Consider the following 25,358-nt stretch of genomic DNA (forward strand, 5'->3'; position numbering starts at 1 on the left):
TTTGCGCAAAATAGTATTACGATTGCGAATACATACTTATATATATATATATATATATATATATATATATATATATATATATATATATATATATATATATATATATATATATATATATATATATATTTCGTTAATGATTAATGTAATATTTTTTAATATAACAAATTCATTTATTTTTTTAGATAATTAGGTAGGTGATAGTTGTTAATGGATTGATGGTGAGAAAGGTTAACTTTTTAGGAGACAACATGTCATATGAAATCGCAAATTTAAATTGCATATTACAACTGGATCATCCTTGATTTTCTGTCATTTTTCTATCGTGTTTTGGTGCAGTATCAAGGTAGTGAATTTCCACCCGTATTGCTTCCGCGTGGTAAAAGTAAAAAAAGGCCACTATAAAATTAAATGAGTATAAATAAAATTTGAGAGAAGCATAGATTAACCCTTTTGCAGTTGCTGACGTATGATAGAAAACTCACTTTTAGAGAGTTTTGTATCTTCTTAGATATGAAGTTTGTTCCACAGAAAATACATTAATACTAGTTGTGTTTATTATTTATGAGCAAAACTTATAAAGTATTTGAAAAATATTTATTGATATTTTAAACTACTGCTTTTAAAAGTAAGTAATTGAATCTTGACACAACGACGTCAAGCAGTTGTGTTAGGTAACGCTGCTCGCGGTGTCAAAAGATTAAAAAATTAAAAATAAGAACGCTTTTTGAATATATCGTAAAAAATTCAACGCAATTACATTGCGTCTGGAAAAATTTAATCTTACCAAATATGAGGATGTTAAACAACATGTTGGCTTGTGGTTTAACGTCCTCATATGACGAGGACCTGCATAAACTACTACCATTTATCCTGTCTTGATAAGAAGTCAACACTCTCTGATTGCTTGGAGGGGGCATTTGAAAGATTTCACTTCTAATACAGCATGGGACTCTCAGATAAAAATATTTTATCAGCTAATTGTTATTGCAATAATCTAGATCTTCCTATATTTATGAACGGTAATGTACTAGATGAATCATCTACCCTTTATCTTCTAGGAGTAGCTCTTACTTCCGAACTTTCTTGGAAACCATATATCAAATCCATTGCAAAGGTTGCATCTCTTTACCATGCTCGCCACTTTCTTACTCTGAATTCTATTCTATATCTATATAGTTTCAAATCCGTCCTTGTATGGAATACTGTTGCCGTATTTGGAGCGGATCTTTGAACAATGCTCTTTTTTTCTTTTCATTTTTAAGTTCTAGAAAAATAAAAAGCTGGGAAAAAATTACCATAATTCTATTATTTATATTTTGGCAACCATTAACACCGTTGTCAAATCTGTCCGTTGATTGGCCAGTATATATTTTTGAACTTTATTTTTCAGGAAACGATAAGCAAAAAAAACTTACCAAGCAGAAATTACATTGTGTAATTAAAAATAATAAAATTTTAAAATTGTTCTGAAACAAAATTAAGTTATAAAAAAAGTTGATAAAATTGTCATTAGCATCCAGTACCATTTTGAATTGGGATCATGATATACTTTATTTATACGGCTGGATAACTTGTATTATTATGAAAAATCTAGAAGATCAGTTTTTCGAAATCCTTTTTCAAACTAAAGACTTATAATTTTTTATAACAAGCTTTTATATACAAGCTTATAATTATTTTTTTTAATTGTTAAAATTCATGAATTTGCAGAACTTTATTTATTTAAAATGTTCACAAAAATAGTATCTATTCATAAATTTAGATTTTAGACGATCATTGCACAAGAAAAAGGAGCAGTAACAGTGTAGTTGATTACAACTAACCTTTTTTGGTTCAAAATAAAAAGTTAACAAAAACTTTTTAAAATTTAGTCTTAAAGCGAGTCTTTTAAAAATTAAAATTTTGGTAAACAAACTTTAATTTAATTTACAAATCAAAAACAGTATATAAAACATTTAAATATTTTATCGTCAAAATAAAAATAGCCGTATTAAAGATAATTTATTCATTAGGTTTCGCCAGTTTTTCTTTTTCTAAAGGATTTTGTGTAATCAACTGTTACTTCGAAGGTAGAAATAATTCTTTTATTACCGAGGAAAATATTGACAACAGTACTTCTAGCAATTTTTATTTCAGTTTTCTCACGCAGAAGGCAAGAAAATGTCTGAAAAGATTCATAAATGCAATCTATTTTTTCATCAAAGTAGTGAACCGTACAAAGGATATGCATACCTAATCCAAAAGTGATGATTATAATTATCGCTTTTTGGATCATGTTTGCACAGACTTCCGGGGGCTTCAGTACATACATCATTTAAAAAAATAAGGAGAGTATGCAAGGAATTCTGCTATACCGACTAAGGGTCTGTAAACTTTGATGAAAATTTAAAAGTGTCACTCGAGTCAGAAAAAAAATATAAGAGTTGTTGATACAGTTCAGTTTACTCCAGAAACCATAACCATTACACCAAAAAGAACGGACGTTGGTGATCATATTACTGGATATATAGTAAAGAAACTAAATAAATGCCTTGGTATATGTTGCAAAAAGTTGTTATGTTGTGTTAACATTGATGATAGAAATAACATTGATGATAGTAAACACAACATAACAACTTTTTGCAACATATACCAAGGGGTTTATTTAGTTTCTTTACTATATATCCAGTAACATGAAAGCTAACGTCCGTTCTTTCTGGTGTAATGGTCATGGTTTCTGGAGTACGCCGAATTGTAACAACAACTCTTTAGTTTTTTTTTTTTACTCTAATGACACTTTATAATTCTCATCAAAGTTCACTGACCCTTATTTGGTGTAGCAGAATTCCTTGCATGTGCTCCTTATTTAATCAGTTGATGTATGTACTGAAGCCGTCTGAAGCCTCCTATTTCAATAAAATTTGAAGCTGTTTGAAAATTTAAATTAAACTTCTTAAAAAATCTAATATTTTAATGCCCTTAGAATTTGGGGTTTTTATCTCCAGAAGCAACTGCATAACTTAAAATATTAATTACTGAATATAAATTTTGAATTCAATAAAACTCACCACTTGTAACATAATACAAAAAACCTGCAATACTTTGAAGATCATGGAAGTATGAGTGAACTGCTGCAGAAGTAGTTTCATCTAAAACTGCAAGCGCTTATAAAACGTTTTGTTTAAAATCATCAGGATGTAATACTTTTGTTGCACTCTCTTAGCGCCCTACATAGAAGAGCATCAAAAGTGAGATTTTTTTCATAAAAATAAAGGAAGGTGCTCTGAATAATTTTTAAACCACATATAATCATAGGATCCTTTAAAACCCATTAAATTTTTTAAAAACCCAATTAACTTAAAATCCGGAAATAAAACAATTATTTCTGATACTTTAAAAAGATAAGCAATTTAAAAAACAAAAATAAATTTTTTTGGAGTTATAAATAATAAACGAATTGTTGAACTGTTGGTTTGATGGACAAGTTATTTTTTTTTTATAATAATGAACATTCTAAATGGTTGTCATAAGCAATAACTCTAACATTAAATTTACATTCAGTTAAATACTTAAAAATTTGTCCTCTTAACCATTCAGTACTGGTTGTATTTTTAGGTGTTGATTCAATCACAGAGGTTTTATTTTAGGCCACCTATCATGAAACAAACTACCTCCTTATACATTTGTTTATTCATCATATCCAATCATCTTCCACGAAAACAATCTTCACATTTTCAAAGGTACATCAAAGTCGTTTAGATGCTTTTCCTTCTAGTTTAAAACGTTTTGCACAACTTATAACATCAATATTTGCGCCAACTACTTAAAGTTGGAATGATTGCTTAAAAGTATTGCGTAATACCATACAAGACACAATATAGTGCTGGCTAAAAAATTGGTTTCTGACTTTCAGAAACCAATTTTTTGAAATATTTGTTTGTTTGGCGATTTTGATTTAGTTGCCGATTTTGATTGATTGAAAATGAATAAAAAGATTTTAAAAGTTGTGATAAACCCTCTATGGCCAAATTTGTGCAATTGAAAGTAATTCAAAAGTGATTTAATTAATCGAAAGATTTCGTTAATATTATATTTGTTTTTATTACTTTTTTTAAAAATGTTTGATGCATAAAACAGAAAAATTAAAGAAACAAAAATACTAATTTAGATAATTAAACAAAAATACTAATTTACTTTAACAATATAATTTGAATAATTTTTAATGCAACAATTTGAACCATACTCTTTCAATTTCCCCAGCTGTTTTTTTTAAAACGTGTTATAAAAAAACTGACATTTTTTTCTTTAAAACGCAAATATCTGGCCGTATTATTGCTACAGTTTACTATAGCTAACCTGAATCCAATGAAAAAGTATGTTCAGCATTTTTTTTGATTAGTGAGTTTTACTTTATTAAAAGCTAAAACTTGTACTTTATTCTTTCATTTTTTTTTTTTTTTAGAGAACAACAAATTGAGCTTTTGCAAAAGAAAAAGCACAAAGAATTTATGAAACCAGAATGTCTAAAAAAAAATATTGATCGAGTTGTTATAAATGTTGGAGGATCGAGACACGAATGCTATATCAGCACAATTCAAAACTTTCCAGATACAAGATTGTTTTGGATAGCTGAGACTGCATTGGCAATGGAAAATGTTAACGTAGAGGCTAGTGAATTTTTTTTTGACAGGCACCCAGGATGCTTTGAGAACATATTAAATTATTGTCGAACAGGTAGACTCCATTGTCCAAAAGATGTGTGTGGTCCATTATTTCAAGAGGTATTCTTTAAATTGTTTAGTTTATTATATTATTGTTAAAATAATATTTTTATATTTATATTTTTTTTATATTATTTATAATATATGTTTATATAATATTATTTTTCAAAATTTGTTTCAAAATTATTTAAGCAGACTTTTTTTTTTATTTGCAAATAAAGTTATTTATCTGTAAAACTAAATGAACACGTTGAATAAACATTGAATATGAGTTAGTAAATTAAATAACTTAGTCGGTAGTTCCTTTAATTTTAATTAAGCCCATTGAATCCTTTTAAATTAAGTATAATAAAATGCCTAAACAGGCAGGGCCGTCCCGAAGAGGTCTTTCATGGGGAGAAAGGGTCTTGTTGAGTGTACTTTTTGCCAACTAGAGACACAAAAAAAAAAACAAAAAAAAAACAAGGTTCTCAATATTTGCAATTTGCCAATTATAGCTCAAAACTTGCTCAATGTACCAACTCAAATGCGTACATGACAGCTTTGGGAGAGGGGGAGGGGGAGGAGTGGAATACTCCCTACAACCCCCATTCGGGACTGCCCTGTAAACAGGAGCATTGTAAATGCAAGAATATTGTTATAAGATAAAAACTTTACGCAAAGTTAATGTTTGTTCTTCAAATGAGAAAGCTATTGACTCAATTGAATAAAAAACTGGTAGATATTTAAGATATTTCTGAGTTAGTTTTTCCACTAAAAATTGCAATAAATATTTCTAGATCCCTGCTTGATTTGTATAAATAACTATTAAAAAAAAGCTTTTTATAAAAGTCTTATGGTGTAAAAATATTATTACTTTGTCTTTATTGAGCTTTTATCAAATTCCTCTAAAAATAGAAAGTGCGATTACATCCTAGTCACAAAAAGGCACGAATAATCCGCAGGTTTAAAATGCTACTTCTGATTGTACATGGAACAGACTTCTAAGCTGCCTAACTCAATAGTCTTTATCTTTCCAGGACAATAAAACGTTAAGTAGATTGCAAACGTAAATGCCTTTTTAAAATTTTTTAAGGAAATCATTTATAAAAATACGAAAACTTTCGTATGTTTATAGTGATGTGAAATTAACATCTTGGTGATTAGAATCTGGGAACAAGTTTATAGTTTATAGTTTAATTATTTTGTAGTTTTTTAAGTTTATAGTTTAATTATTTTGTATTTTATTAAGTTTATAGTTTAATTATTTTTGTTTTTCATTTGAAATTTTTTATCAACAGTGAATGATAAAAGATTGTGAAAAGATTACTTATATAGATGCATTCGTCTAATGTTGACTGTACCAATCCAAAACTACTTATTGACTCTAAAGAGATGATGTTCTTGTTCAATCCAAAACTACCTAGTGACTCTAAAGAGAGAATGTTCTTGTTCAATCCAAAACTACCTAGTGACTCTAAGAAAAAGAAGTTCTTGTTCAATAAAAAAAAATGCAAATGGCTTAAAGAAAAGCAAATTTTCGTCCTATCAAAGAAAAGCAAATGGCTCAGAATAATTAATTTGTTGCTGTGTGTACGGTGTAGCATGGATGGATTCAGCAGAAGACTGACTCTAATGCTTTTCTGTCATAAATGAGCATGTGAAGTTTGATTTTGCATTGACATGTTTACACAGAATGTTTTTAAAATGATAATAAAACATAATTATTTAACTCTTTACATTGACGAAATTGCCCCATAAAAGGCAAAATAGCCCCACATAAGTGTGTTATACAAATTGTTATTCATGAATATAAATAATATTTTTTGAACTTAAACGCGGTCGAACTAAAAATATTTTGTTCTATATTATTCAGTTATTGGCATAAGGTAAAAGATTACCAAGTTGGACAGATAACATTACCAGACCAGGTTGGACAGACAACATTAAAGCAGCAAAAGTGGCAAAATCAACCCCGTTTAATATATATGTAGTAGATTATTTTATCTATTATATTATCTATTATATACTTAGATTAAGACGTAAAGATTTCAACTTTAAATTCATCGATCATTTTTCCACGAATGTCACAGTTACTTTTTCTTCAGTTGCAAACTCAAAACAATAACAATGTTACTAATTGTTACTAATTTAAACTTTTCAAAAATCTTTCATTTTTTTGCTTTTTAATTTTATCTGTTTTCATTTTATCAAAACAAATTATGGCAACAAACTGGTAGTTTATATTTGAATAAATTTACTTTATTGAATATTATACAAAAACAAATAATTAATATAAAGCATTACAGATTTCAGATTTCAAAACTTAATCAATGTTAATACGTTTAATGTTGCAAAAGTTAAGCCTAAAATTAAAACAAAAATAGCATAAGACATAAATAGAAGACCAGACCATAAAAGTTGAATAAAAATCTCTTGTCGCCTCTTTCTCTGAAGTTTTTTATTATTTTTTTGTAAAATAATTGTAAGTAAAATGTCTGTTTTTTTTTTGTTTTTTTTTTAATTTTATTATTTTTAATTAATTTATTTCATTTAACTTGTTATTGTGTTGAGAATATAAAGAAAAAAAGACTTTGTAATTGATTATAATAAATAATACATAAAAATGATTATAATAAATAATACATAAAAATACAATAAATTAAATCTAAAAGTAAAAATAAAAGAACGTGTTTTATATTTAATGTGGTTAATAAAATTTAATAAAGGAAAAAAAAATGTCTGTAATATTAAAAAAAAGATTTCTTCACAAACTAGGGAAGCTTCAAAACTCCAGATTGCAAAACATATAGTTTAATTGAATTCATCGATATCTTTTACTTTTAAAAGCAGTTATTTTATTTTCTACGACCAAATAAAACACTGCACCTTAACAGACACGGGTACAGATTTCGCTAAATATTGTGTTTATCTTATAGTTGAATTTTTAGAAATCACCATCTCACCTAAAAACTCTCCTAATAAGGAGCTAAAAATGAAAATTATATATTATGTTGATGATGGCTTTCTAGTCTAGCCAAAATGACTTGTATCATTATATTTTGTTTTACAATAAAATAAAAAAACAGACAAACAAATTATATGATAGAGCTTTACAATAACAGTAGCTCAAATAACTTAAATATTAAATGGTGTTTTTATTAATTATTTGCTATTGAAAAGCCTTGTTGACATCAAGTTTATTATATGGCTTCTTGTTGAGACAAAAAACATAATTGTGTTTAATGAACATTGCGGTTGTGCTTGTTCCTTTTATATTAACTATATTTTTATATATGAAAATTTTTATAAAACAGTATAAATCTGTCAAGAACAATCTTTTTTTAACTTCTTCTAAAAAAGGAAAAAATAGTATATATCTGTCAAGTACAATGTTTTAAGTTTGGCGCACTACCAACTGTAGTGCGCCTTACATAAAATGTCATATAGTTTATTATTAACCTATATTAAACATAAAAAACAATTAAATCGTTAAAATTTTTTAAATAAGTTATTATATTCTTGTAATTGGATAAAAAAGAAACCTGTTCAAGGCAACGTTCGATAGATTGGGAATTGCATGACCAATCTGGAACAACCATAGGCTTGTGAAAATATTTTCTGACTTCATAGCTTGTGATAAGTAGTTGTTCGTATATTGAACTTTTCCACTCAATTAGATTGGTCAATTTATCAGCATCAGTATTTATGAATGGGGTTTTTCGAATTCTTACTGTACTCTCCAAACTGAGTATTATCGTCTTCTTTCTTTCTAATCTCTAGCACCTTTTTCACTCCTAACTTTTATTCCTCTTTTGGAATCTCCTTTTTTGTGTTTTGATTTTATCACTTTTTGAACAAAATAATCAATTTTCTTAAAATTCACCTTGACAATTATTGAGCTAATCAAAAATTTTAGAATTTTTTTTTTTTTAATTATAGTTTTGCCCTGTTAATTAGCCACATTTTAGTCATTTTACCGTTCAAAACAACGCTGACCCACAAAGCATGAGATTATTTTTAAACTTTTTTTTTGCGGATTCAGAATCTCCATAAAATTTTTAATTAAAAGTAACTTTGCGGTTTTTGAAATTGAAAAAAAAAAAAAATATCGACACACCCTAGTGTCGGATCTAAAATTTACTAAAATTATATATAAATATAAAATTATCTAATTTATGTAAATTTAAAGTTATGTAAATGCAAAAAATTATTTTTATATAGCGTTTCAATATAACGTTATAAAAATGAATTTTTTTCATTAACATAATGTTAAGTTTACATAAACTAGATAATTACATATTCATATATAATTTTAATAAATTTTAGATACGAGTATTTCGAGCTGACGATGTGTGTATGCATTAAACTTTCTTTAACTCCAAAATAAACTAATTTTAAAAAAGTACATTCATACATACTTTTTTTTTGTTCTGTTCTGTTTATTTATTCATTCATTAAAGGAACTTGAATTTTGGGGCGTTGACGAATTGATGATGCAGCCTTGTTGTTGGCCTAACTACAGCGAATACAGGGAAGTTAATAAAAACTTGAAAATTTTCCAAGTTGAAGAAGAGGAACATTGCTCAACAGAAAACGAACTTGATGAATTTTTCAAAGAAAGAGAGTCACACAAAAGTATTTCAAAAAAAATCTGGGATTTTTTAGAAACACCAAAAAACAGTTACTACGCAAATGTATGTATGTGTATTTTTTTGTTTTTAAAATTCTATTCAGGAAAAAGTCGATATCAAGTTATGTAAAAATAAACCATAAATAACTGCCACATTTTACAAGAACTCTTCTTTTAATTGAGAGTTGCTTTAAAGTCTTTTGTTACTAAGGACTTTAGACTTTCTTCCACTTGGTGCAAAAAGCTATTTGTATATTTATGCTGCTTGACATGCATCGTAGTTATTTATGGTGCTTATTTCAAACAGCACAAAAATACAACATTCTTATATTAATGGGTTAAGTTTTAAATTAAATTTCAGTTCAAAAGCGTGTTTGCTTTTACATCGTATTGCGTATTGCAATTTAGTGGATGAAAGGCCTAAATAAAGCATGATAAGTCGTTTAATTTAGCTACTTGTTACTGCATGGTTTGATGAGAAAAAAAACATTGTAATTTAAGATATATTAAATTTTAGAAAATGTTTTTGCTTTTTAAAATAAATTTTCTTTTGATAATACAACTTGTAGGTATAAAAATTAAGTGAATAAAAAATATTTTTATAAAAAATTTGTCTTTATTGATACCGTAAAGCACGGTGAACAGAGACAGTAAAACAAATAGGGACCAAAAAACCAAATAAGGATAAAAACTAGAAAAGTTTTTTAGATTTCCACAAAGTAACAGGGACAGCTGATAGACAAGTAAAATCTTTTTTTCTATCAATTGTGTGACCATGACTCGGGCTCATATAGTTGGTAAAATGTTGATTTTGCGGTGACCTATAGCAGTAAGCCATGTTTAAAAAAAAATCGAAAATGTAAAAAAAATAAGTATGAAATTTTAAACTAAAAAAGAAATTTTAGAACTAGGAGAAGCTCTGACTTTATTATAATTGGAGCAATATTCTTCCGTCTGATGAGCCAAACAAGAGTGAGGCTCAAAGCACTTAATCTCTTAGAGTTGTTTCCACCACTCCTGTTCATGATTATCACATCAAACATTGAAAGTATTCTTCCTCGAGCAGCTGAAGGATTTCGAATTCTTTCCTTCGATGTCCGTAATATATATATATATATATATATATATATATATATATATATATATATATATATATATATATATATATATATATATATATATATATATATATATATATATATATATATATATATACTATTTTAATTTTAAAAACTTAATAGAATTCTTTTAAATATGACATTTGTTAAAAAAAGTTTTAATCTAATAACTTATTACAAATCTTTTTTTTAAATGTTACTATCTTCTATCTTTCTACATATTTTATCTTTCAATAAATGTTTTTGTAAGGTTCTTATTTCTGACAGCGACCACTTTCTTGAAATAACATATACGTTATTTATTTTATTTATGTTTCATGATTATACTATTATTTATATAATTTTTAGATTGTTTGTTTTGTTATTAATTGTTAATTAAAACTTTAACTGCTTGTTCTTATAACATAAAAAATTCAGATAGAATTCTCATGGAAGAATCTTAACTATTTATATATACCCTATATATACCCTCCTCATGGGAGAATCTTATAACATAAAAAATTCAGATAGAACCCTATATATACCCTCCTCATGGGAGAAATTCAGATAGAACCCTATATATACCCTCCTCATGGGAGAAATTCAGATAAAACCCTATATATACCCTCCTCATGGGAGAATCTTAACTATTTACAATGTGTGACTTAATAATTTGTTTTTCAATTTATGGTTCCACGCCATTTATATAAAATTGCATACCATTTTTTAAAGATTTCTTAAATATAAAACACTACACTAGAGCATAACACAAAAAACTTTAGTAAATAAAAATTTGTACAACAATTAAAATCAATTGCACTCCAATACTACGTAATATTCAATTTATAAAGTAATTTTTTTAATATAATAAAAGTTTATTGAGTTATAGCTCAATCTTTTCCTTGAATTTTTTTTTAATTAAAGAAGATGAATTGAAATTATGTTTATTTTTTATTTTAAATTATAACCTGTTTTAAATACCTTAACTTTTTAATAAAGATCTTTTTGAACTGAGGCATATACTTTTGAATTTAGGCTAAATATCACTAAGAATTTTATTTTTCAACTAAGATCTTTGCTTTTTAGATTGTAGCCGGCGTTAACATATTTATAGTAGTTCTATCTATAGCTACATTTTGTTTGTCAACAGAGAAACAATTCAGCAACCATAATGAACTGTTTGCATCATTTGAGAAATTTTACTGCACTTTTTTTACTTTGGACTTGGTTTTAAGAATATTTTGTTGTCCTTCAAAGATTAAACTTTTCAAAGACTACCTGACGTGGTTTGATATAGTGTCGCTTTTACCTTTTTATTGCGAACTTGCTTTTAACTTAGAAGAAATCAGGTTTTTGCTACCTTTTCGGTTATTTCGCATTTTTCGGCTGCTTCGTTACGTCAAAAATTTAAGAGGTATGATAGTAATAGGCGAGACATTAAAAGCAAGCTTTGAACAACTATTGTTGCTAATATTAGTGCTTACGATTCCCATGGTGGTTTTTGCAACAATGGTGTATTATGCTGAAAAGGTATTTTATTTGATAAGTTTTAAGACTTTTTATTTTATTGTATTTTTTAATTATGCATAATTTTTTTAATTTACATTCAAATGTTTGTTTAGTTCGTAATTTTAAATTTTAAATTTATTTTTTTTCCAATAATAATACTATTTTTCTTGTTAAAATGACATCGCGAAGATATTACAGTAGTATTGCAATAATATTACAATAATATTGCAAGAAATTATAGCTTAAATTATTATATAAAGTATATTTTGCACAAAAAAAAAAATTTCTGCAATCTTGATTTTATAAAATTCAAATTAATTTTAATATTTCTAATAACTAACGTTTATATTTATTTTCATTCATTTGTATTTATTTTTATTTATTTTATTCTTTACATTTTAACTTAATAAAAATAAAACTTCCATAGAAACTTGTTTGATAAACTATGCTCTAGATTCCACTTTTATTTAGCCGTGATATCTTGGTTATCGGTAAAATGGAAACTGCGAACCAGCAATTATTTTTTGCGAACAAAATCATTATATTTTAATGACAAGATAGATATTTTTCAATTTAAGTATAAATAAATAGTATATTATTTTATATAATACTTCGTGTAGATACATCAAGTGACTTTTAGGGAGAACATGCAGAGAAAAAATGTACATTCATCGGTTCAAGGTTGCGGGGTTGTGGGGTTGCAGTTGGTTGGTGGGGTTGCAGTTGGTTGAGGCAGTGGTTAGTCATAATCATAGTCTTAAAAAACGATTATGAAATCTATTACATAATCAACTACCGAAAAGATCATGGTTCACGCTGTCTTAGCTACAGTGACGGATCCAGTTGGAGAAGATGTAGAACATGCATCCTCCTCCCCCCTTCCTCACCAGAACCTGAAAGTCTTAAAATATTTTAGACATTGAGGACCTTTGTTTTTGTTTTTTGTTTTTTAGGAGACGCAAATGTGGTACAAAATACTAAATTCTTTCAACATCCCTCCACACCTAAAACTCCTGGTTCTGTCACTGCTTAGCTACACACCTAAAACTCCTGATTCTGTCTACACACCTAAAACTCCTGGTTTTGTCATTGCTTAGCTACTGGCTTCTGAAATTTTTTTCTACAACCTACACGAATACTTTTTTTAAGTAACTGTTTATCGTTAAACAAATAAGCAGGAAGCAGGTTTATTGCTATATATAAATATATTTGTTATAAATATATAAATGTATAATATATAAATATATAATATACATAATAAATGATATATAATGTAATAATAATAATATATAATATGTTGAGTGCACTTGACAGTGGAGCCTGTTTGACATTGCACTTTTCAGTTCATTTTTCAAAATTGTTTATTTGTGGAGGGGGGGGGGAGACAAATGCCCCGGTTGCCCCCCTGGTTACTGCGGGCCTGTAATATGTAATAATATATAATAAATATATTGAAGCGTGTCATTTAATACGCTCGAGAATCACGTTTGAAAAGTTTTGACAAAAAAAAGTTTTAGTATGACCAATATTAATACTTTTTGTTCTATCAAAACAATTCGAATGTGATATTCGAGTTAGTAATGTTTGATTGATTGTGATATTTTCTGTAAAGGATCTATTTTTTAAACTAAGTACATCACAAAAATCCCAGAAGCTTTGAGTGCTTTAGTGTGCAGATCTAAGATTTACCTATTTTTGTTTTACCATTTTGTTTGAAATAACTATATTATTAGATGTAGAGTCGATTTTACGGGGGAAGGGTGGGTTGTTTCACGAATTTAGTCGGCTAGTCGGATACTTGACACAATTCAGTCGGGTAAGTTTTAGTTTTAAGGACCCTTTTTGTTTTTAGAAGCCAGTCAGTTCTTTTTAAGGATTCACCTCTTCCCCCACTCCTTCCCATTTTATTCGTAGAATCGCCTCTGATTAAATGTTTCATCAAATTCTGGATTAATTTTAATTTTGTAAAGAGGAAAAAGCTTCTTCTTCTTTTTTTGGTTTACATTTGTTAATCGTTGTACTGCTTTAAATAACCAATAATAAAAATAATAATATAAACTTATAATGATAGAAAATATAACAAATATAAACAAGGTATCTGAAAGAAGATCGCAAGGATCTTGTCGTCAGGACCTTAAATAAGCATTTAACAAAGGTAAAATAAAAAAGAATTAATAAACTTTTACAAAATTGCAAGGTAAATAATCTGTGTCTGAAAAAGATGAAGAGGATCTTCTCATCAGAATTTTATACAAGAGTAAACCAACATATAAATTAAAAAGTAAAAAGTATAAGAACAATAAATAAAATAGGAATTAACTTCTATAAATGTAAACAAGTATATAAACAATAAAAAAGTAGACCAAAATATATTTTTAACTTTTACTACTAATAGTAACTCAAAATATTATCTAATGAAAGAATGAGATTTTTTAGTTCTTTTTTAAAAGGCAAAAAGTAATAGGTACTTCAAAATTAAAATTCGGCAAAACAATTTTATTCTAAAGGTGTGGCGCTCGATAGGTAATACAAAATTGATAAAAGTTTGTTTGACAAAAAGATTCATTTAAAAAGTTATTATTTCTCAAAATATATTTACTAATTGGTTTAAAAGAGAAAAGATCTTTGAAGACGGCTAGGGATAAGTTATTTATCCACATATACATCTAACTCGTATATATTCAGAATTCTCATTTAAATAAAATAATGCTTTGAATAAGAGAAGCGATATGCAAAATTGATAATACGGGTTGCGCGTTTCTGACGGAGATAAAGACGTTGCAACTTTTTTCTATACTTCCCCAAGCAATATTGGGATAATTTAAATAACTATGTATAAATGAGTAATAAAGTTGGGTTAAGACTTTCTTATTGAAATAGATTCGTGATCCCCATGTTTTTAGAAATTTTTGTGCTTATATAATCAATATGGTGATTCTAAGTAACATTTTAATCAAGATAAATACATAAAAATTTTGTAACAAAATTTCTTTTTATTTCCTTTTGATCGATAAAGATTGGAAGTAATTTTGATGCTTTTTTGTAATCGAATGAAATAAAACCCATTTTGTTTTATTAGTATTCAAGGTTAACTAATTACACATGAACCAATTAGATATATGTCTGAGTTCTTTGTTCACTGTTTTAAAAAGTTCAGCAATATCATAGTTAGAAAGGAATAAGTTTGTATCATCTGCATACATAATGCTCGTTAGTTTTGAAGCTTTATTTAAGTCATTTATATAAATTAAAAAAAGGAGAGGCCCAAGAATTGAACCTTGTGGGACTTCACAGGTTATATTAAGAAAAGTGGGTTGATAATCATTGATAAATGGTACACATTGTTTTCGGTTAGATAGATAACTTTTAAAACATTTTAAAATTTTATTTTTTATTCCGTAGTATTTGAGTTTACAAATCAAAATATGGTGATCGACCGTATCAAAAGATTTTGATAGGTCAATGAAAATTCTTAGTGTATATTGTGATTTTTTGAATGATTTTGAGATTTCACGTACTAATTGGATAATTGCATGTTCAGTTGAGTTATCTTTCTTGAAACCAAATTGATTGATGTAAAGTAGATTATTATCATGAACTATTTGTATATTCTGTTGAACATAATTTTTTCTAGAATTTTCGAAAATGTGGAGAGAACAGAGATAGGGCGATTAATGATTTCAGATTTGTCCCCTTCTTTAAAAATAGAAATAACTTTTGCAATTTTTAATTGTTCTGGGATTGTCCTTGATAGATAGAAGCCCTAAAGTTTTTAAAAAGAACAACTTTAAGTTGTTCAAAGCAATCTATAACCACGTTTCCATTAATTTGATCTGCTCCAAATGCTTTATTTTTTTAACAGATTTGAAGGTTCTTTCAAACTCATCAAACATTAATTTGGAAGAACTCATCTGAACAAATGCCATTATCCAGGGGTTCTAGATAATCAGTAAACAAAGATTTGGTCTTAGGGATTTTTTTAGACAGTGTTGGTCCTATATGAGTGAAATATTTGTTAAATTTTTGAGCTTTAATTTTTGGTTCATATAAACTTTTGTCATCAACTCTAACCATTTGAGGCAGGAAACCGGAGCATGATTTTTTTTTTTGCCAATAATTTCTGTCATTATTTGCCAGCTGCGCTTTGTGTCGTTTGTATGTATTGTATGTGTGCTTTGTGTCGTTTGTATGTATTATATGTATGTAAATGTATTGAATAATTGGGAGTAATGATTTTTCTTCAGGTTTTTGCGAATTTTTTCAAATCGGTTTTTGTAGTTCTTATAAATTTTTTCGCTTAAAGCTGTTTTTGTTTTTAAAAAATTAATATATAACTTTTGTTTTATTCTGGATGATTTTTTAAAACCTTTAATAATCCTGAAAAGCAGGTACGTATTTCCAGAAGAAGGGCCCGTTGAAGTGCTTTTAACAAAAAATTATATTTATACTAAAAAAAGTTTTTTATGGATATAAAATATTTCATGGAATTGTACTGAATATCTTGTATAGAGTAATACACCATCTAACAGTCTTCAGCATAAAATTGTAAATGGTGAGGAAAGAAGGCAAAGTTTTGTTATCCTTCTCAGCAGCTTTTCTGTAGATCTCCACAAAATCAATCATTTCAATAGTGAATTCATTTAAACTGATACTAATTTTGAATTTTTCAAGCATTGATTGAATTTTTTCTTGTGAATTAGAGTTATGAAAATTATGATTAATATCTTCACTCATATTCTTCAATAAAAAGACGTGTATGCTTTCTAAAAATCTCCGCTGTGAAGAAAATATGTCAACAAGATCTGCAGTTGCTGAATCCACTACAGTATAAAACGCTTCTGCTAGCCACTGATCTTTAGCCTGAGTAAGTCGCTCATCTTCTGTTTCATTGAAGTTCAGTCGTTTCTTTCTGTGAGTCCTTTTCTCAATAAATGTTTGCTGGTAAAGCTGAGCTTCAGCTTCCCGATTTCAGTCATATGAAACAAATGTGACTCTATGTCTCTTCTTTAAAGAGACATAAAATCACAAATGTTTCATATGACTGAAATTGGGATAAAAAACCTTGTGTTTCACTTCGAATATTCATTTAAATTCCTCGTCATTTGAAATTTGTTCAAAATCAATTACTGCAGGGTATAGTGTCAGCAGTCGGTCTGCAGCATTTGTAAGGCACTGAAATAAACACTGTGGGTAGCAACCAGTTCAAGTGACTGATTCACATCCTCAAGAAGAGATTTGCACTTCTCAAATATATTATTTCGTTTCCTTGAGTTTCCGTATAGAAAAGTCTTTAATTTCTGCACATCACCAGGCTTGTTTTCTGTTCCAAAAAGGTTACCAGAAACAACGGAAGATTTTGCTTTTATAACCAGATTTGTTCCAAAAGATCCACAACAAATATTTGTTGCCATGGGAGAACACTGCTTTAAATATCTTGCAACTCCTTTGTTTATTTCTTGCATATCACTCGCACCATCAAAAAACATACCCACATCTTTTGAATATCTTCGTTATTTGATTTGAATTCATTTTTTATTTTTTACTTATTCCTTCACCAGTAGTTGTTTTAGTTTCAACCATTGAAATCAGATGTTCCTTTACAATGGCCTTCTCTGCAGCAAGCGTAGCATAATGTAATACAATAGAAGTTTGTTCATAGAGTGTAATATCGTGGTGCCATCAGCTGGTAGTGAAAAGAATACTGAATTATTTACCTCTTCTGAAATATCCTTCTTGACCATCTGTGTTATAGCATGAATTAGCTTGTTTTGTGTATAATTAGAAAGAAACGTAATTCCAGCACCACTTCCAGCAGATTGTTTTTGAATTTTGCAAATATTATAAAGTTTTTCATTCAGCACTTCATTATACTGACTGAGAAAATTTAAAAAATTTAAAATTTACCCGCACCACGTTGAAAGACTTCACTTTTTTCAGAGTCATTGTAAAAGATGGCTTCATCATTTCCACGTAAAGAAATACTCTCTGCGATCAAATACCAAATAGCATCAATAACTCGTATTAGGTATTGCTGTAGTTTCTCTGCTTCTTTACGTTTTTTGTTCAGATGTCTCATGGTTTCAATATTTAATATTTTGTCAATTGTGGAGTCTGATAATGCATGAACCATAATTTCAGCGGCATTTCGATGGTTTTTCTGGGTGCAATGCTTTGTTATGATGTGAATTTAAGTTTAATAAAAACCAATTACACAGGTTAACAAAAAAAAAAATTTCTGTTGCCGAGCAAACAATTTGTTTTTTTTTTATAGCATTTCTCAGTTTGATTTCAAATATGCAACTCAATTTTCACTATCACGTCAAGTTGTAAAGATATTTGGGTTCAAATCTTTAGCATTTGGGTTAAAATCCCTAATACTGTCCAAAAAAATATTCAAAAGTATGTCAACCTGGATCTCAAAGAAGCGTATTTTCATCGAAATTTTTAAAATGTTATAATTAAAATTTTTTATTACAAAAAATATCTTTTTTGTAACAAAAAAAAATTTTTTTTTTTTTTATTGCTGAAAAATATTTTAATAAAATATTTGTAAAAGTCTTTAGCATTTTTTCGCATATTTTTTTTGTGAATAAATTTTAAGAAAAAATATTTATGTTTTCTAAAATGTCTATTAAAATATGCTTCTTTTGAGACCCAGGCATACTTTTGAATAACCTTTTTTTCCGACATTATTAGGGGCTTTGCCCCAAATATTAAAAATTTGAACCCAAATATCTTTACAACTTGATGTGATGGTAAAAAATGAGTTGCATATTTGAAGTCAAAAAGAGAAATGCAGTACAAAAAACAAATTGTTTGCTCAGCTACTGAAAAAAAATTTTTTGTTGACCTGCGTTATCAAACCCATCACGTAAAGAATTTGTATCTTCTCTTGATCTAAAGCATAAACAAACAATGCAAAAAATTTTGTCTAGTGATAGAGAGTAGGTTAGCCATGACCTTTTTTGCACAACTTCAATGTCATTAACTTTAACTAATTCAGTGTAATACTTAGATAACCTTAAATATTTATTTTTAAAAAAACTTCTTTTTATGGATTAATTTCTATTTGTTAAAAATATATTTATTTTTACGATATTTCGAAGGAATATTGATACCCATTCTTTGTAAGAGCTTCTTTTTAAGAGTTTTTTAAGAAAGTTTTATGTGACGTAAGAATGTGAACATGGGTTTCCAAAATGACGTCGTCACATAATCGCCATCATCCCGGTTATTGTCGCGAAAGGTAGTTTCGTTGTGTTGTATTTGCAACGCTTCCCTAACTTTCCGATTAAAACTATTTATTTCTACTTTTAAGGTATTGCGACCATTCCAGCTGGCATATCCGAGACGATATCTTCAATTCAATCCAGTTTCACCTGCGAAATATTTGCCACAAGAGCACTCTACTTTATAAACACCGAGATAGAAATTAACTGGTAGTGTAGGTTTATTTTTAGAACCAAGTAGACTGTGGAGATTTTTTGGAGACTTGAACACTGGTGCGTATCCTGCTTTTTTAACAACTCATTGTAATTTAGGAATGATTCCAGGGATCCAGGGTAAAGAGACAAATCTTTTTGGAGACATTTGGAAATGTTGATTTTTCGTGACATCTTTTTTGTTGTTAGCACTTTCTTTCGTAGACTTAACTAGTTTATCCAGACTTTTCTTCACATAGCTGTTTTCTACAAATACATCAATAAGAAACGACAACTCATCATCAATGTTATTTATTGTGCATAAACGTAGTGAGGTTAACATTATTAACCTCATTGAGATTATATATTATTATCGCTGTTAAAAATAATCTCAAAAAGCATATATGATACCAAAATACTTCATTCATAATTTACACATTTAGAACACATTTAATACTTATTTAAAACAGTTTTGAAATATTCTTGCTAGTTTTTCACCAGCGCAAACCCAGTTTTATAGGTATTTTCAGCTTCTTTTTTGTTTCAAAATATCATTTTATATATATTCTGGTACTTTTAATGTCAGTATAATATTTATTGATTGACTCAAGATAAAGCTTATAATCTGTTATTTTCAAACTTAAGAGTAGTTACCTCTTAATCATGTAAAAAAAGCACTCTCTGGTATGGACGCTATGGTCACCCCAAATACATGTTAACTAACTTTTCTGTTGAAAAATTAATTAACAAAAGTCTTTACAAGTGTTTACAAAACATTTTAAAACATAGTCTTTACAATAACATGTAGATTCCGGTTGTATCAACTTAAAGAGATCATGAGTTACGCAGTTGCATAAAGCATTTATAAAGTTGCATAATAGCACTAAAATGCCATTATCTAGCAGAAATAAACTTACATAGTGTAATAAATTGCAGAATTGCAGAGGCAGAATAGTATTATATTATTTCTACTAGAAAAGACAATACCAATATTTATGCTAAAAAAAAAAAGTCTTTATACGTCATTATATTCCACTTTTACAAATATTCAAAATCAAGATGAGCGAAATTAAAGCTTCCTATTAAAGCTTATCCGCGGTGCTTTGTGATAAGACCGTAAGGGCTTTTTGGGCTCTTAAAAAAATAATAATAACAGTAAAATAGTGCCAGCTGGAGTAAAAACAAAGCAGTATTTACAATAAAATTTAATTCCGAAACAGATTTAAAAAAATATAGCGGTAGTTTATAGAAGTTTACAAGATGATAAACTATTATCATAGATATCTTCATAATAAGACACAAAATCTGAAAAATTTCTTGAATGTCACCCTTTGGTCCAGAGTTCCAAAGAACATTTTTGTCAGAAGAGAAATATGGAAAAATGGAAACTTACTCGGCTGTCATTTATTTTATTCATGACAATAAACGTATTTTAGATGTTATAAAAGAGTCAACAGTAAAAGACAACATTTATAGACAACATTAAAGACAACATTTATTGAATACTGGTGTTAACGTTTGTCTCTCACGAGAGTTGACTGTTGTCAACTCTCGTGAGAGACAAACGTTAACACCAGTATTCAAAAGAATAAACATAAGTGAAATAAAATCAATCAGTACTACGTTTTAGTAAATATTAAACAAAATTTTACTAAAATAAACTTAAATATGATTTTTTAAAAGTTCTTTTTTCCACAATAAAAGAGTGATTTTGAATCTTATGTTTATATTTGCTAATCATTTGTTCCTGAAATTCATAAGGTATACTCAGTATACTACAGAAACTTGGTTAACAGGTGGGATTTTCAATATTCTCGTTCAATACTTTTTTAATATAAAAACTTATTATTTTAGAAAAATTTTCAAAAAATTTGTAAAAAAATGTTTTATTTTTATTAAAATTATAGCAAAAAAAATATTTTTAACTGGTGACCATTTACAATATTTTTAATGTTTTAGATATTGCAACAAGAAATAGAATCGAATCTTACAATGCTTTGATTCAATTCTTATTAATTTATTTAAATTAACGAGATTAGAATAACAAAAAGTAATCAAAAAATCTTTTAAAATTAGATAAAAAAAATCTTTTCCAATCCAAAATTACAAGAACAATCTTTGCCAAAAAATTGCGCCAAATAATTGCGCCAAAAAACTTATTCAAATAAGCTCAACCAATTCAAAAGCAGATTTATGCTAGTTTTTTTTTTAATAATTTTTTTTATAAGACATATAAATGATTTTTATTAATTTTAATAATATTTTAACAAAAGTTTCTGAGATTTTTAATTTAAATAGTTTAAGATCTCAACCGCTCATAACGCAACTTCTTTTGCCGTACCTTTAAGAGCTAAAGTGCATTTTTTTTTCTATCGTTTGTATAATATAGTATAAATAAAATTTTTGACATTTAGAACACAATAGATTCTAAATTTGAGAGCATTCCACGTTCGTTCTGGTGGGCAATAATAACTCTAACCACCGTTGGTTATGGAGATATGTCGCCAGTTTCTTTGGCGGGAAAAATTATCGGTGGATTTTGTGCAACTTTCGGAATACTTATGTCTGCACTTCCAATATCTGTTATTGGAAGTAATTTTTCTTTTTATTATTCCTACGCAAAAGCAAAAATGGAACTTCCAAAGCACGAACTTAAAATGTTGGTAAATGCAGATCAAACACTGAAAGGAAAAACAGATGGTAAAAAAATTTTTTATATTGGAATTGAATCTTTTTTTCCGTTTATATAACCTTAAAGAATATCTTTGCATAAGTACTTTTCAGTTTCATTTTATTTTATTAAAAATTGTCGGTCATTTTCATGGTCTTTTCAATATCAGATATCAAAGTTTTACTTACTAATGGGAGATGAACTAAAAACAATATCTACCTGAATTATATGTTATCTTCCCTTTTATTAAGTTTACATTAAAAAATATATATATTTATAAAGCCTCATCAGATTAGTTTATACTTTACTTGTGTATTTAATTACTCTCAGTGACAATAATTTTATTTATATATTTATTTATTTTATTTCGTCATTAAAGAAAGAATACAATGCCATTTTATATAAATAAAGTCTACATGACCGGGGCTAAAAGAAGACAATATTTGCCTTATTACTACACCTCGACGTGCTTTCATCAGAAAGCGTGTACAATCATTAAAATGTTAACATAAAATTACTTTGTACCATATAAAAAAAATATAAACTTTACAAGTATGCTAAGATCAGTTACTAATCTATAGTCAAAAGATATTCGTAAAAAAAGATAAAAAAAAGAGATAAATAAATAATAATTACACCTAAAACTAAAAATAAGTTAATAGGATAATTTAAAGAAACATTTAAATTAAAGACCAGTTAATAAGATAGTTGTTAAAAAAAGAAAAAAAAATTAAAAATTAAATCAAAAAAAGAAAAAAAGATCTTAAAAAGAATTTAATTCATTAACATCGTTAAGAAGTTTTTGTTTGAGTTTTTATTTGAATAGAGAAAGTAAAGAAAAATTTCTCTGCTGGTTATTTAATAAAGTGTTCCATAATTTAGGACCTCTGATGGCAATAAAAAATTTACTAACCAAATAGTGCATTTTAGGTTGCTCGTAATTGTAATTTGAAAATCTTGTAGGGTACTTGTGATTAATTTTATTTAAAGTGTATTAAATATTTTAGGAGTTACGTTATTATGAATTTAGTACATAAATATAAGAATTTGATAAAGGTTTAACTGAAAAACATTAAGTATGTGATGATTTTAAATAGTTCTTTAGAATGTGTGTAACGACCTGAACCTGAAATAATTCTAGCAGCGTGTTTTTGTCTATTAAGCAATTTTTTAACTTTACTTACATTAGAGCTGCACCATGTAATATTTGCATAGTTTATATAACAATGTATGAGGGAGAAATAGAAGATTTTTAAGCAGTTTTGGTTTAATATTTGTTTAGCTTTGTATAGAATGCCAATATTTTTTGAAATTTTATCTTCTAACGTTCTTATGTGTTCTCTCCATGTCAAGTTTTTGCCAAGTATCATTCCTAAAAACTTTAATGATGACTCTCTAATTATTTTAGAGTTGCTAATATAAAGATCAAGAAGTTTTGATGGAATCTTTTCTTTATCGTGAATTCTATGAAAGTATACTTATTTTATTAAAATTTGTTTTTAGAATTGACAATTTGTTTGCTTTAAACCATTCCGCTAGATTTAAAAACTCCATGTTTACTATTTTAAATAAAAGGTTGACATCTCCATTAGAATAAAATAAATTCGTTTCATCTGCAAATAAAACTGAATTTAAAATGTTTGAAAACTTATGGAAATCGTTTACATAAATAAGAAATAAAAGTGGACCCAGAATTAAGTCTTGGGGAACACCACAAGTTATAGTCAAGTAATCAGTTTTTCGTTCTTTGTGTGCTATGTATTGTTTTCTATTGCTTAAATAACTTTTGAGCCATTCTAAATATGTGCTTTTAATTCCATAAGTTTCAAGTTTTTTTATTAGAATGCTATGATCTACTGTATCAAAGGCTTTGCTAAGATCTATAAAAACTCCGAGGGTAAACTTACTTTCGTCAAATGCTTTAAATATATCGTCAACAATAATAACAATGGCATGGTCAGTAGGGTACGTCATACTAAAAAATGTTTGAAAATTAAATTTGGGGAATGATTTTATTATGGGTTGGGGTAAATTAAGCAATATTCAACCAAAAAAAATTTAAATTTTATTTTTTTGTGTAAAAATTAACTTGAAAAATGTAAAAATGCGTATAAAAATGCGACTTACAAGCGTTAAAAAATACAACAAAAAATTAACAAAACCTTACTAACGTCTTCTAAATTTTTGATTATCCAATTTTTAATAAGTCCATTTGTTGTTGTAATCTATGAATTATAGGACACAGTTACTTAGTACTTGTTATTTGCTTTGCGTTAGTTGTGAATTTCATAGTGTATATTTCAATATCAAAAAGTTGCAATATTTGTTGCATTTTATTTGTGGTTTTTCATTATAATCGTTTTCCTTTTACAGTAAAAAATAAATAAACTAGAATATTGTGTTATGGAGAGTTTAAAATTGAAACAAACTAGACATTCTTCTACAACTAATTTAACTAAGTATCTTGGAGTTGGAAAAGATTGGTTGGAAACAGAAGTTCCTACACTGAGAGATGTACTTAGGAAAGGTCTACATATTCAGAAAAGTTTGCTTCTTTCTGATGATCTTGATAGGTGAGTTTTTGAAACGATATTACAATATAGTATAAACGATATAATAGAATTTTGGTGGGCACAGGACGTCTAATAACATCTCTAGAACATCCATTAGACATCTTGACACCCGTTGGGCGTCTTGGACATTCAAAGGACGTCCAAGTATTAGACAGTTCAAGTATTTCAAATGACAATGTTAAAACAGTTTAAATTTTATGTTTTTTTAGGAGATGTCATCTACCTATAAAAGAAGTCTCAGTGGTAGTGGCAGACTTGGTATTGAAACAATGGTCTCAATCCAATGCTTTGTTTAAGACCCCTGTTGTCATATCTCAAAAAACGCTGTCAGATAAAATTTTAACTGCCAGGCATAAATTTAGAGACATTTGTAATCAAAAAGAAACAAAAGAAAAACTGTCAAATTGTGGGAAGGTAAGCTGGACAAATTGTTAGATATAACAAAATGTAGGTGTAACATTTTACTTTGTACAGATGAAAATTCTCCTTGTAAGGAAGTTAAAAATTGTTCTGCAGGAGTTCATATTTTATGCATTTGGTCTAAAGCTATCAAGTTGTCACAACTTGATTTACTATGGCTCAAATCTCAAAGAGATAAGGTTGGTGAAAAATCAGGCTACCAAATATACCAACTAGACAAGGAAGAAACAGAAAGACAGGTCAAAGCAGTGAAACGTAAAATAACAGATATTGCATCTATAGAAAAAAGAAAAAATTTGATTAAAAAACCTCACATTAATACACAGGTTCAAATTGAAAACATCGAAGACAAAGC

General features: G+C 27.7%; 1 protein-coding gene across 6 annotated transcripts in view; it reads left to right on the forward strand.

Annotated features, from left to right (window-relative positions):
- Positions 1-25,358, forward strand: part of LOC100208548 (potassium voltage-gated channel subfamily C member 1) — a 58,414-nt gene that overhangs the window by 25,579 nt on the left and 7,477 nt on the right. For 3 of the 6 annotated variants that reach the window (XM_065801305.1, XM_065801304.1, XM_065801307.1), the window contains exons 2-5: positions 4,442-4,760; positions 9,143-9,376; positions 11,496-11,939; positions 21,754-22,039. In XM_065801305.1, the coding sequence (XP_065657377.1) occupies positions 4,442-4,760; positions 9,143-9,376; positions 11,496-11,939; positions 21,754-22,039 (1,283 nt within the window). Of the gene's footprint in view, positions 1-180; positions 344-4,292; positions 4,353-4,441; positions 4,761-9,142; positions 9,377-11,495; positions 11,940-21,753; positions 22,040-25,358 lie in introns of those variants that run through there. The other 3 variants (XM_065801308.1, XM_065801306.1, XM_065801309.1) reach the window with 3 other exon arrangements.

Source organism: Hydra vulgaris, chromosome 07, assembly GCF_038396675.1.
Source record: "Hydra vulgaris chromosome 07, alternate assembly HydraT2T_AEP".
Taxonomy (NCBI): domain Eukaryota; kingdom Metazoa; phylum Cnidaria; class Hydrozoa; order Anthoathecata; family Hydridae; genus Hydra; species Hydra vulgaris.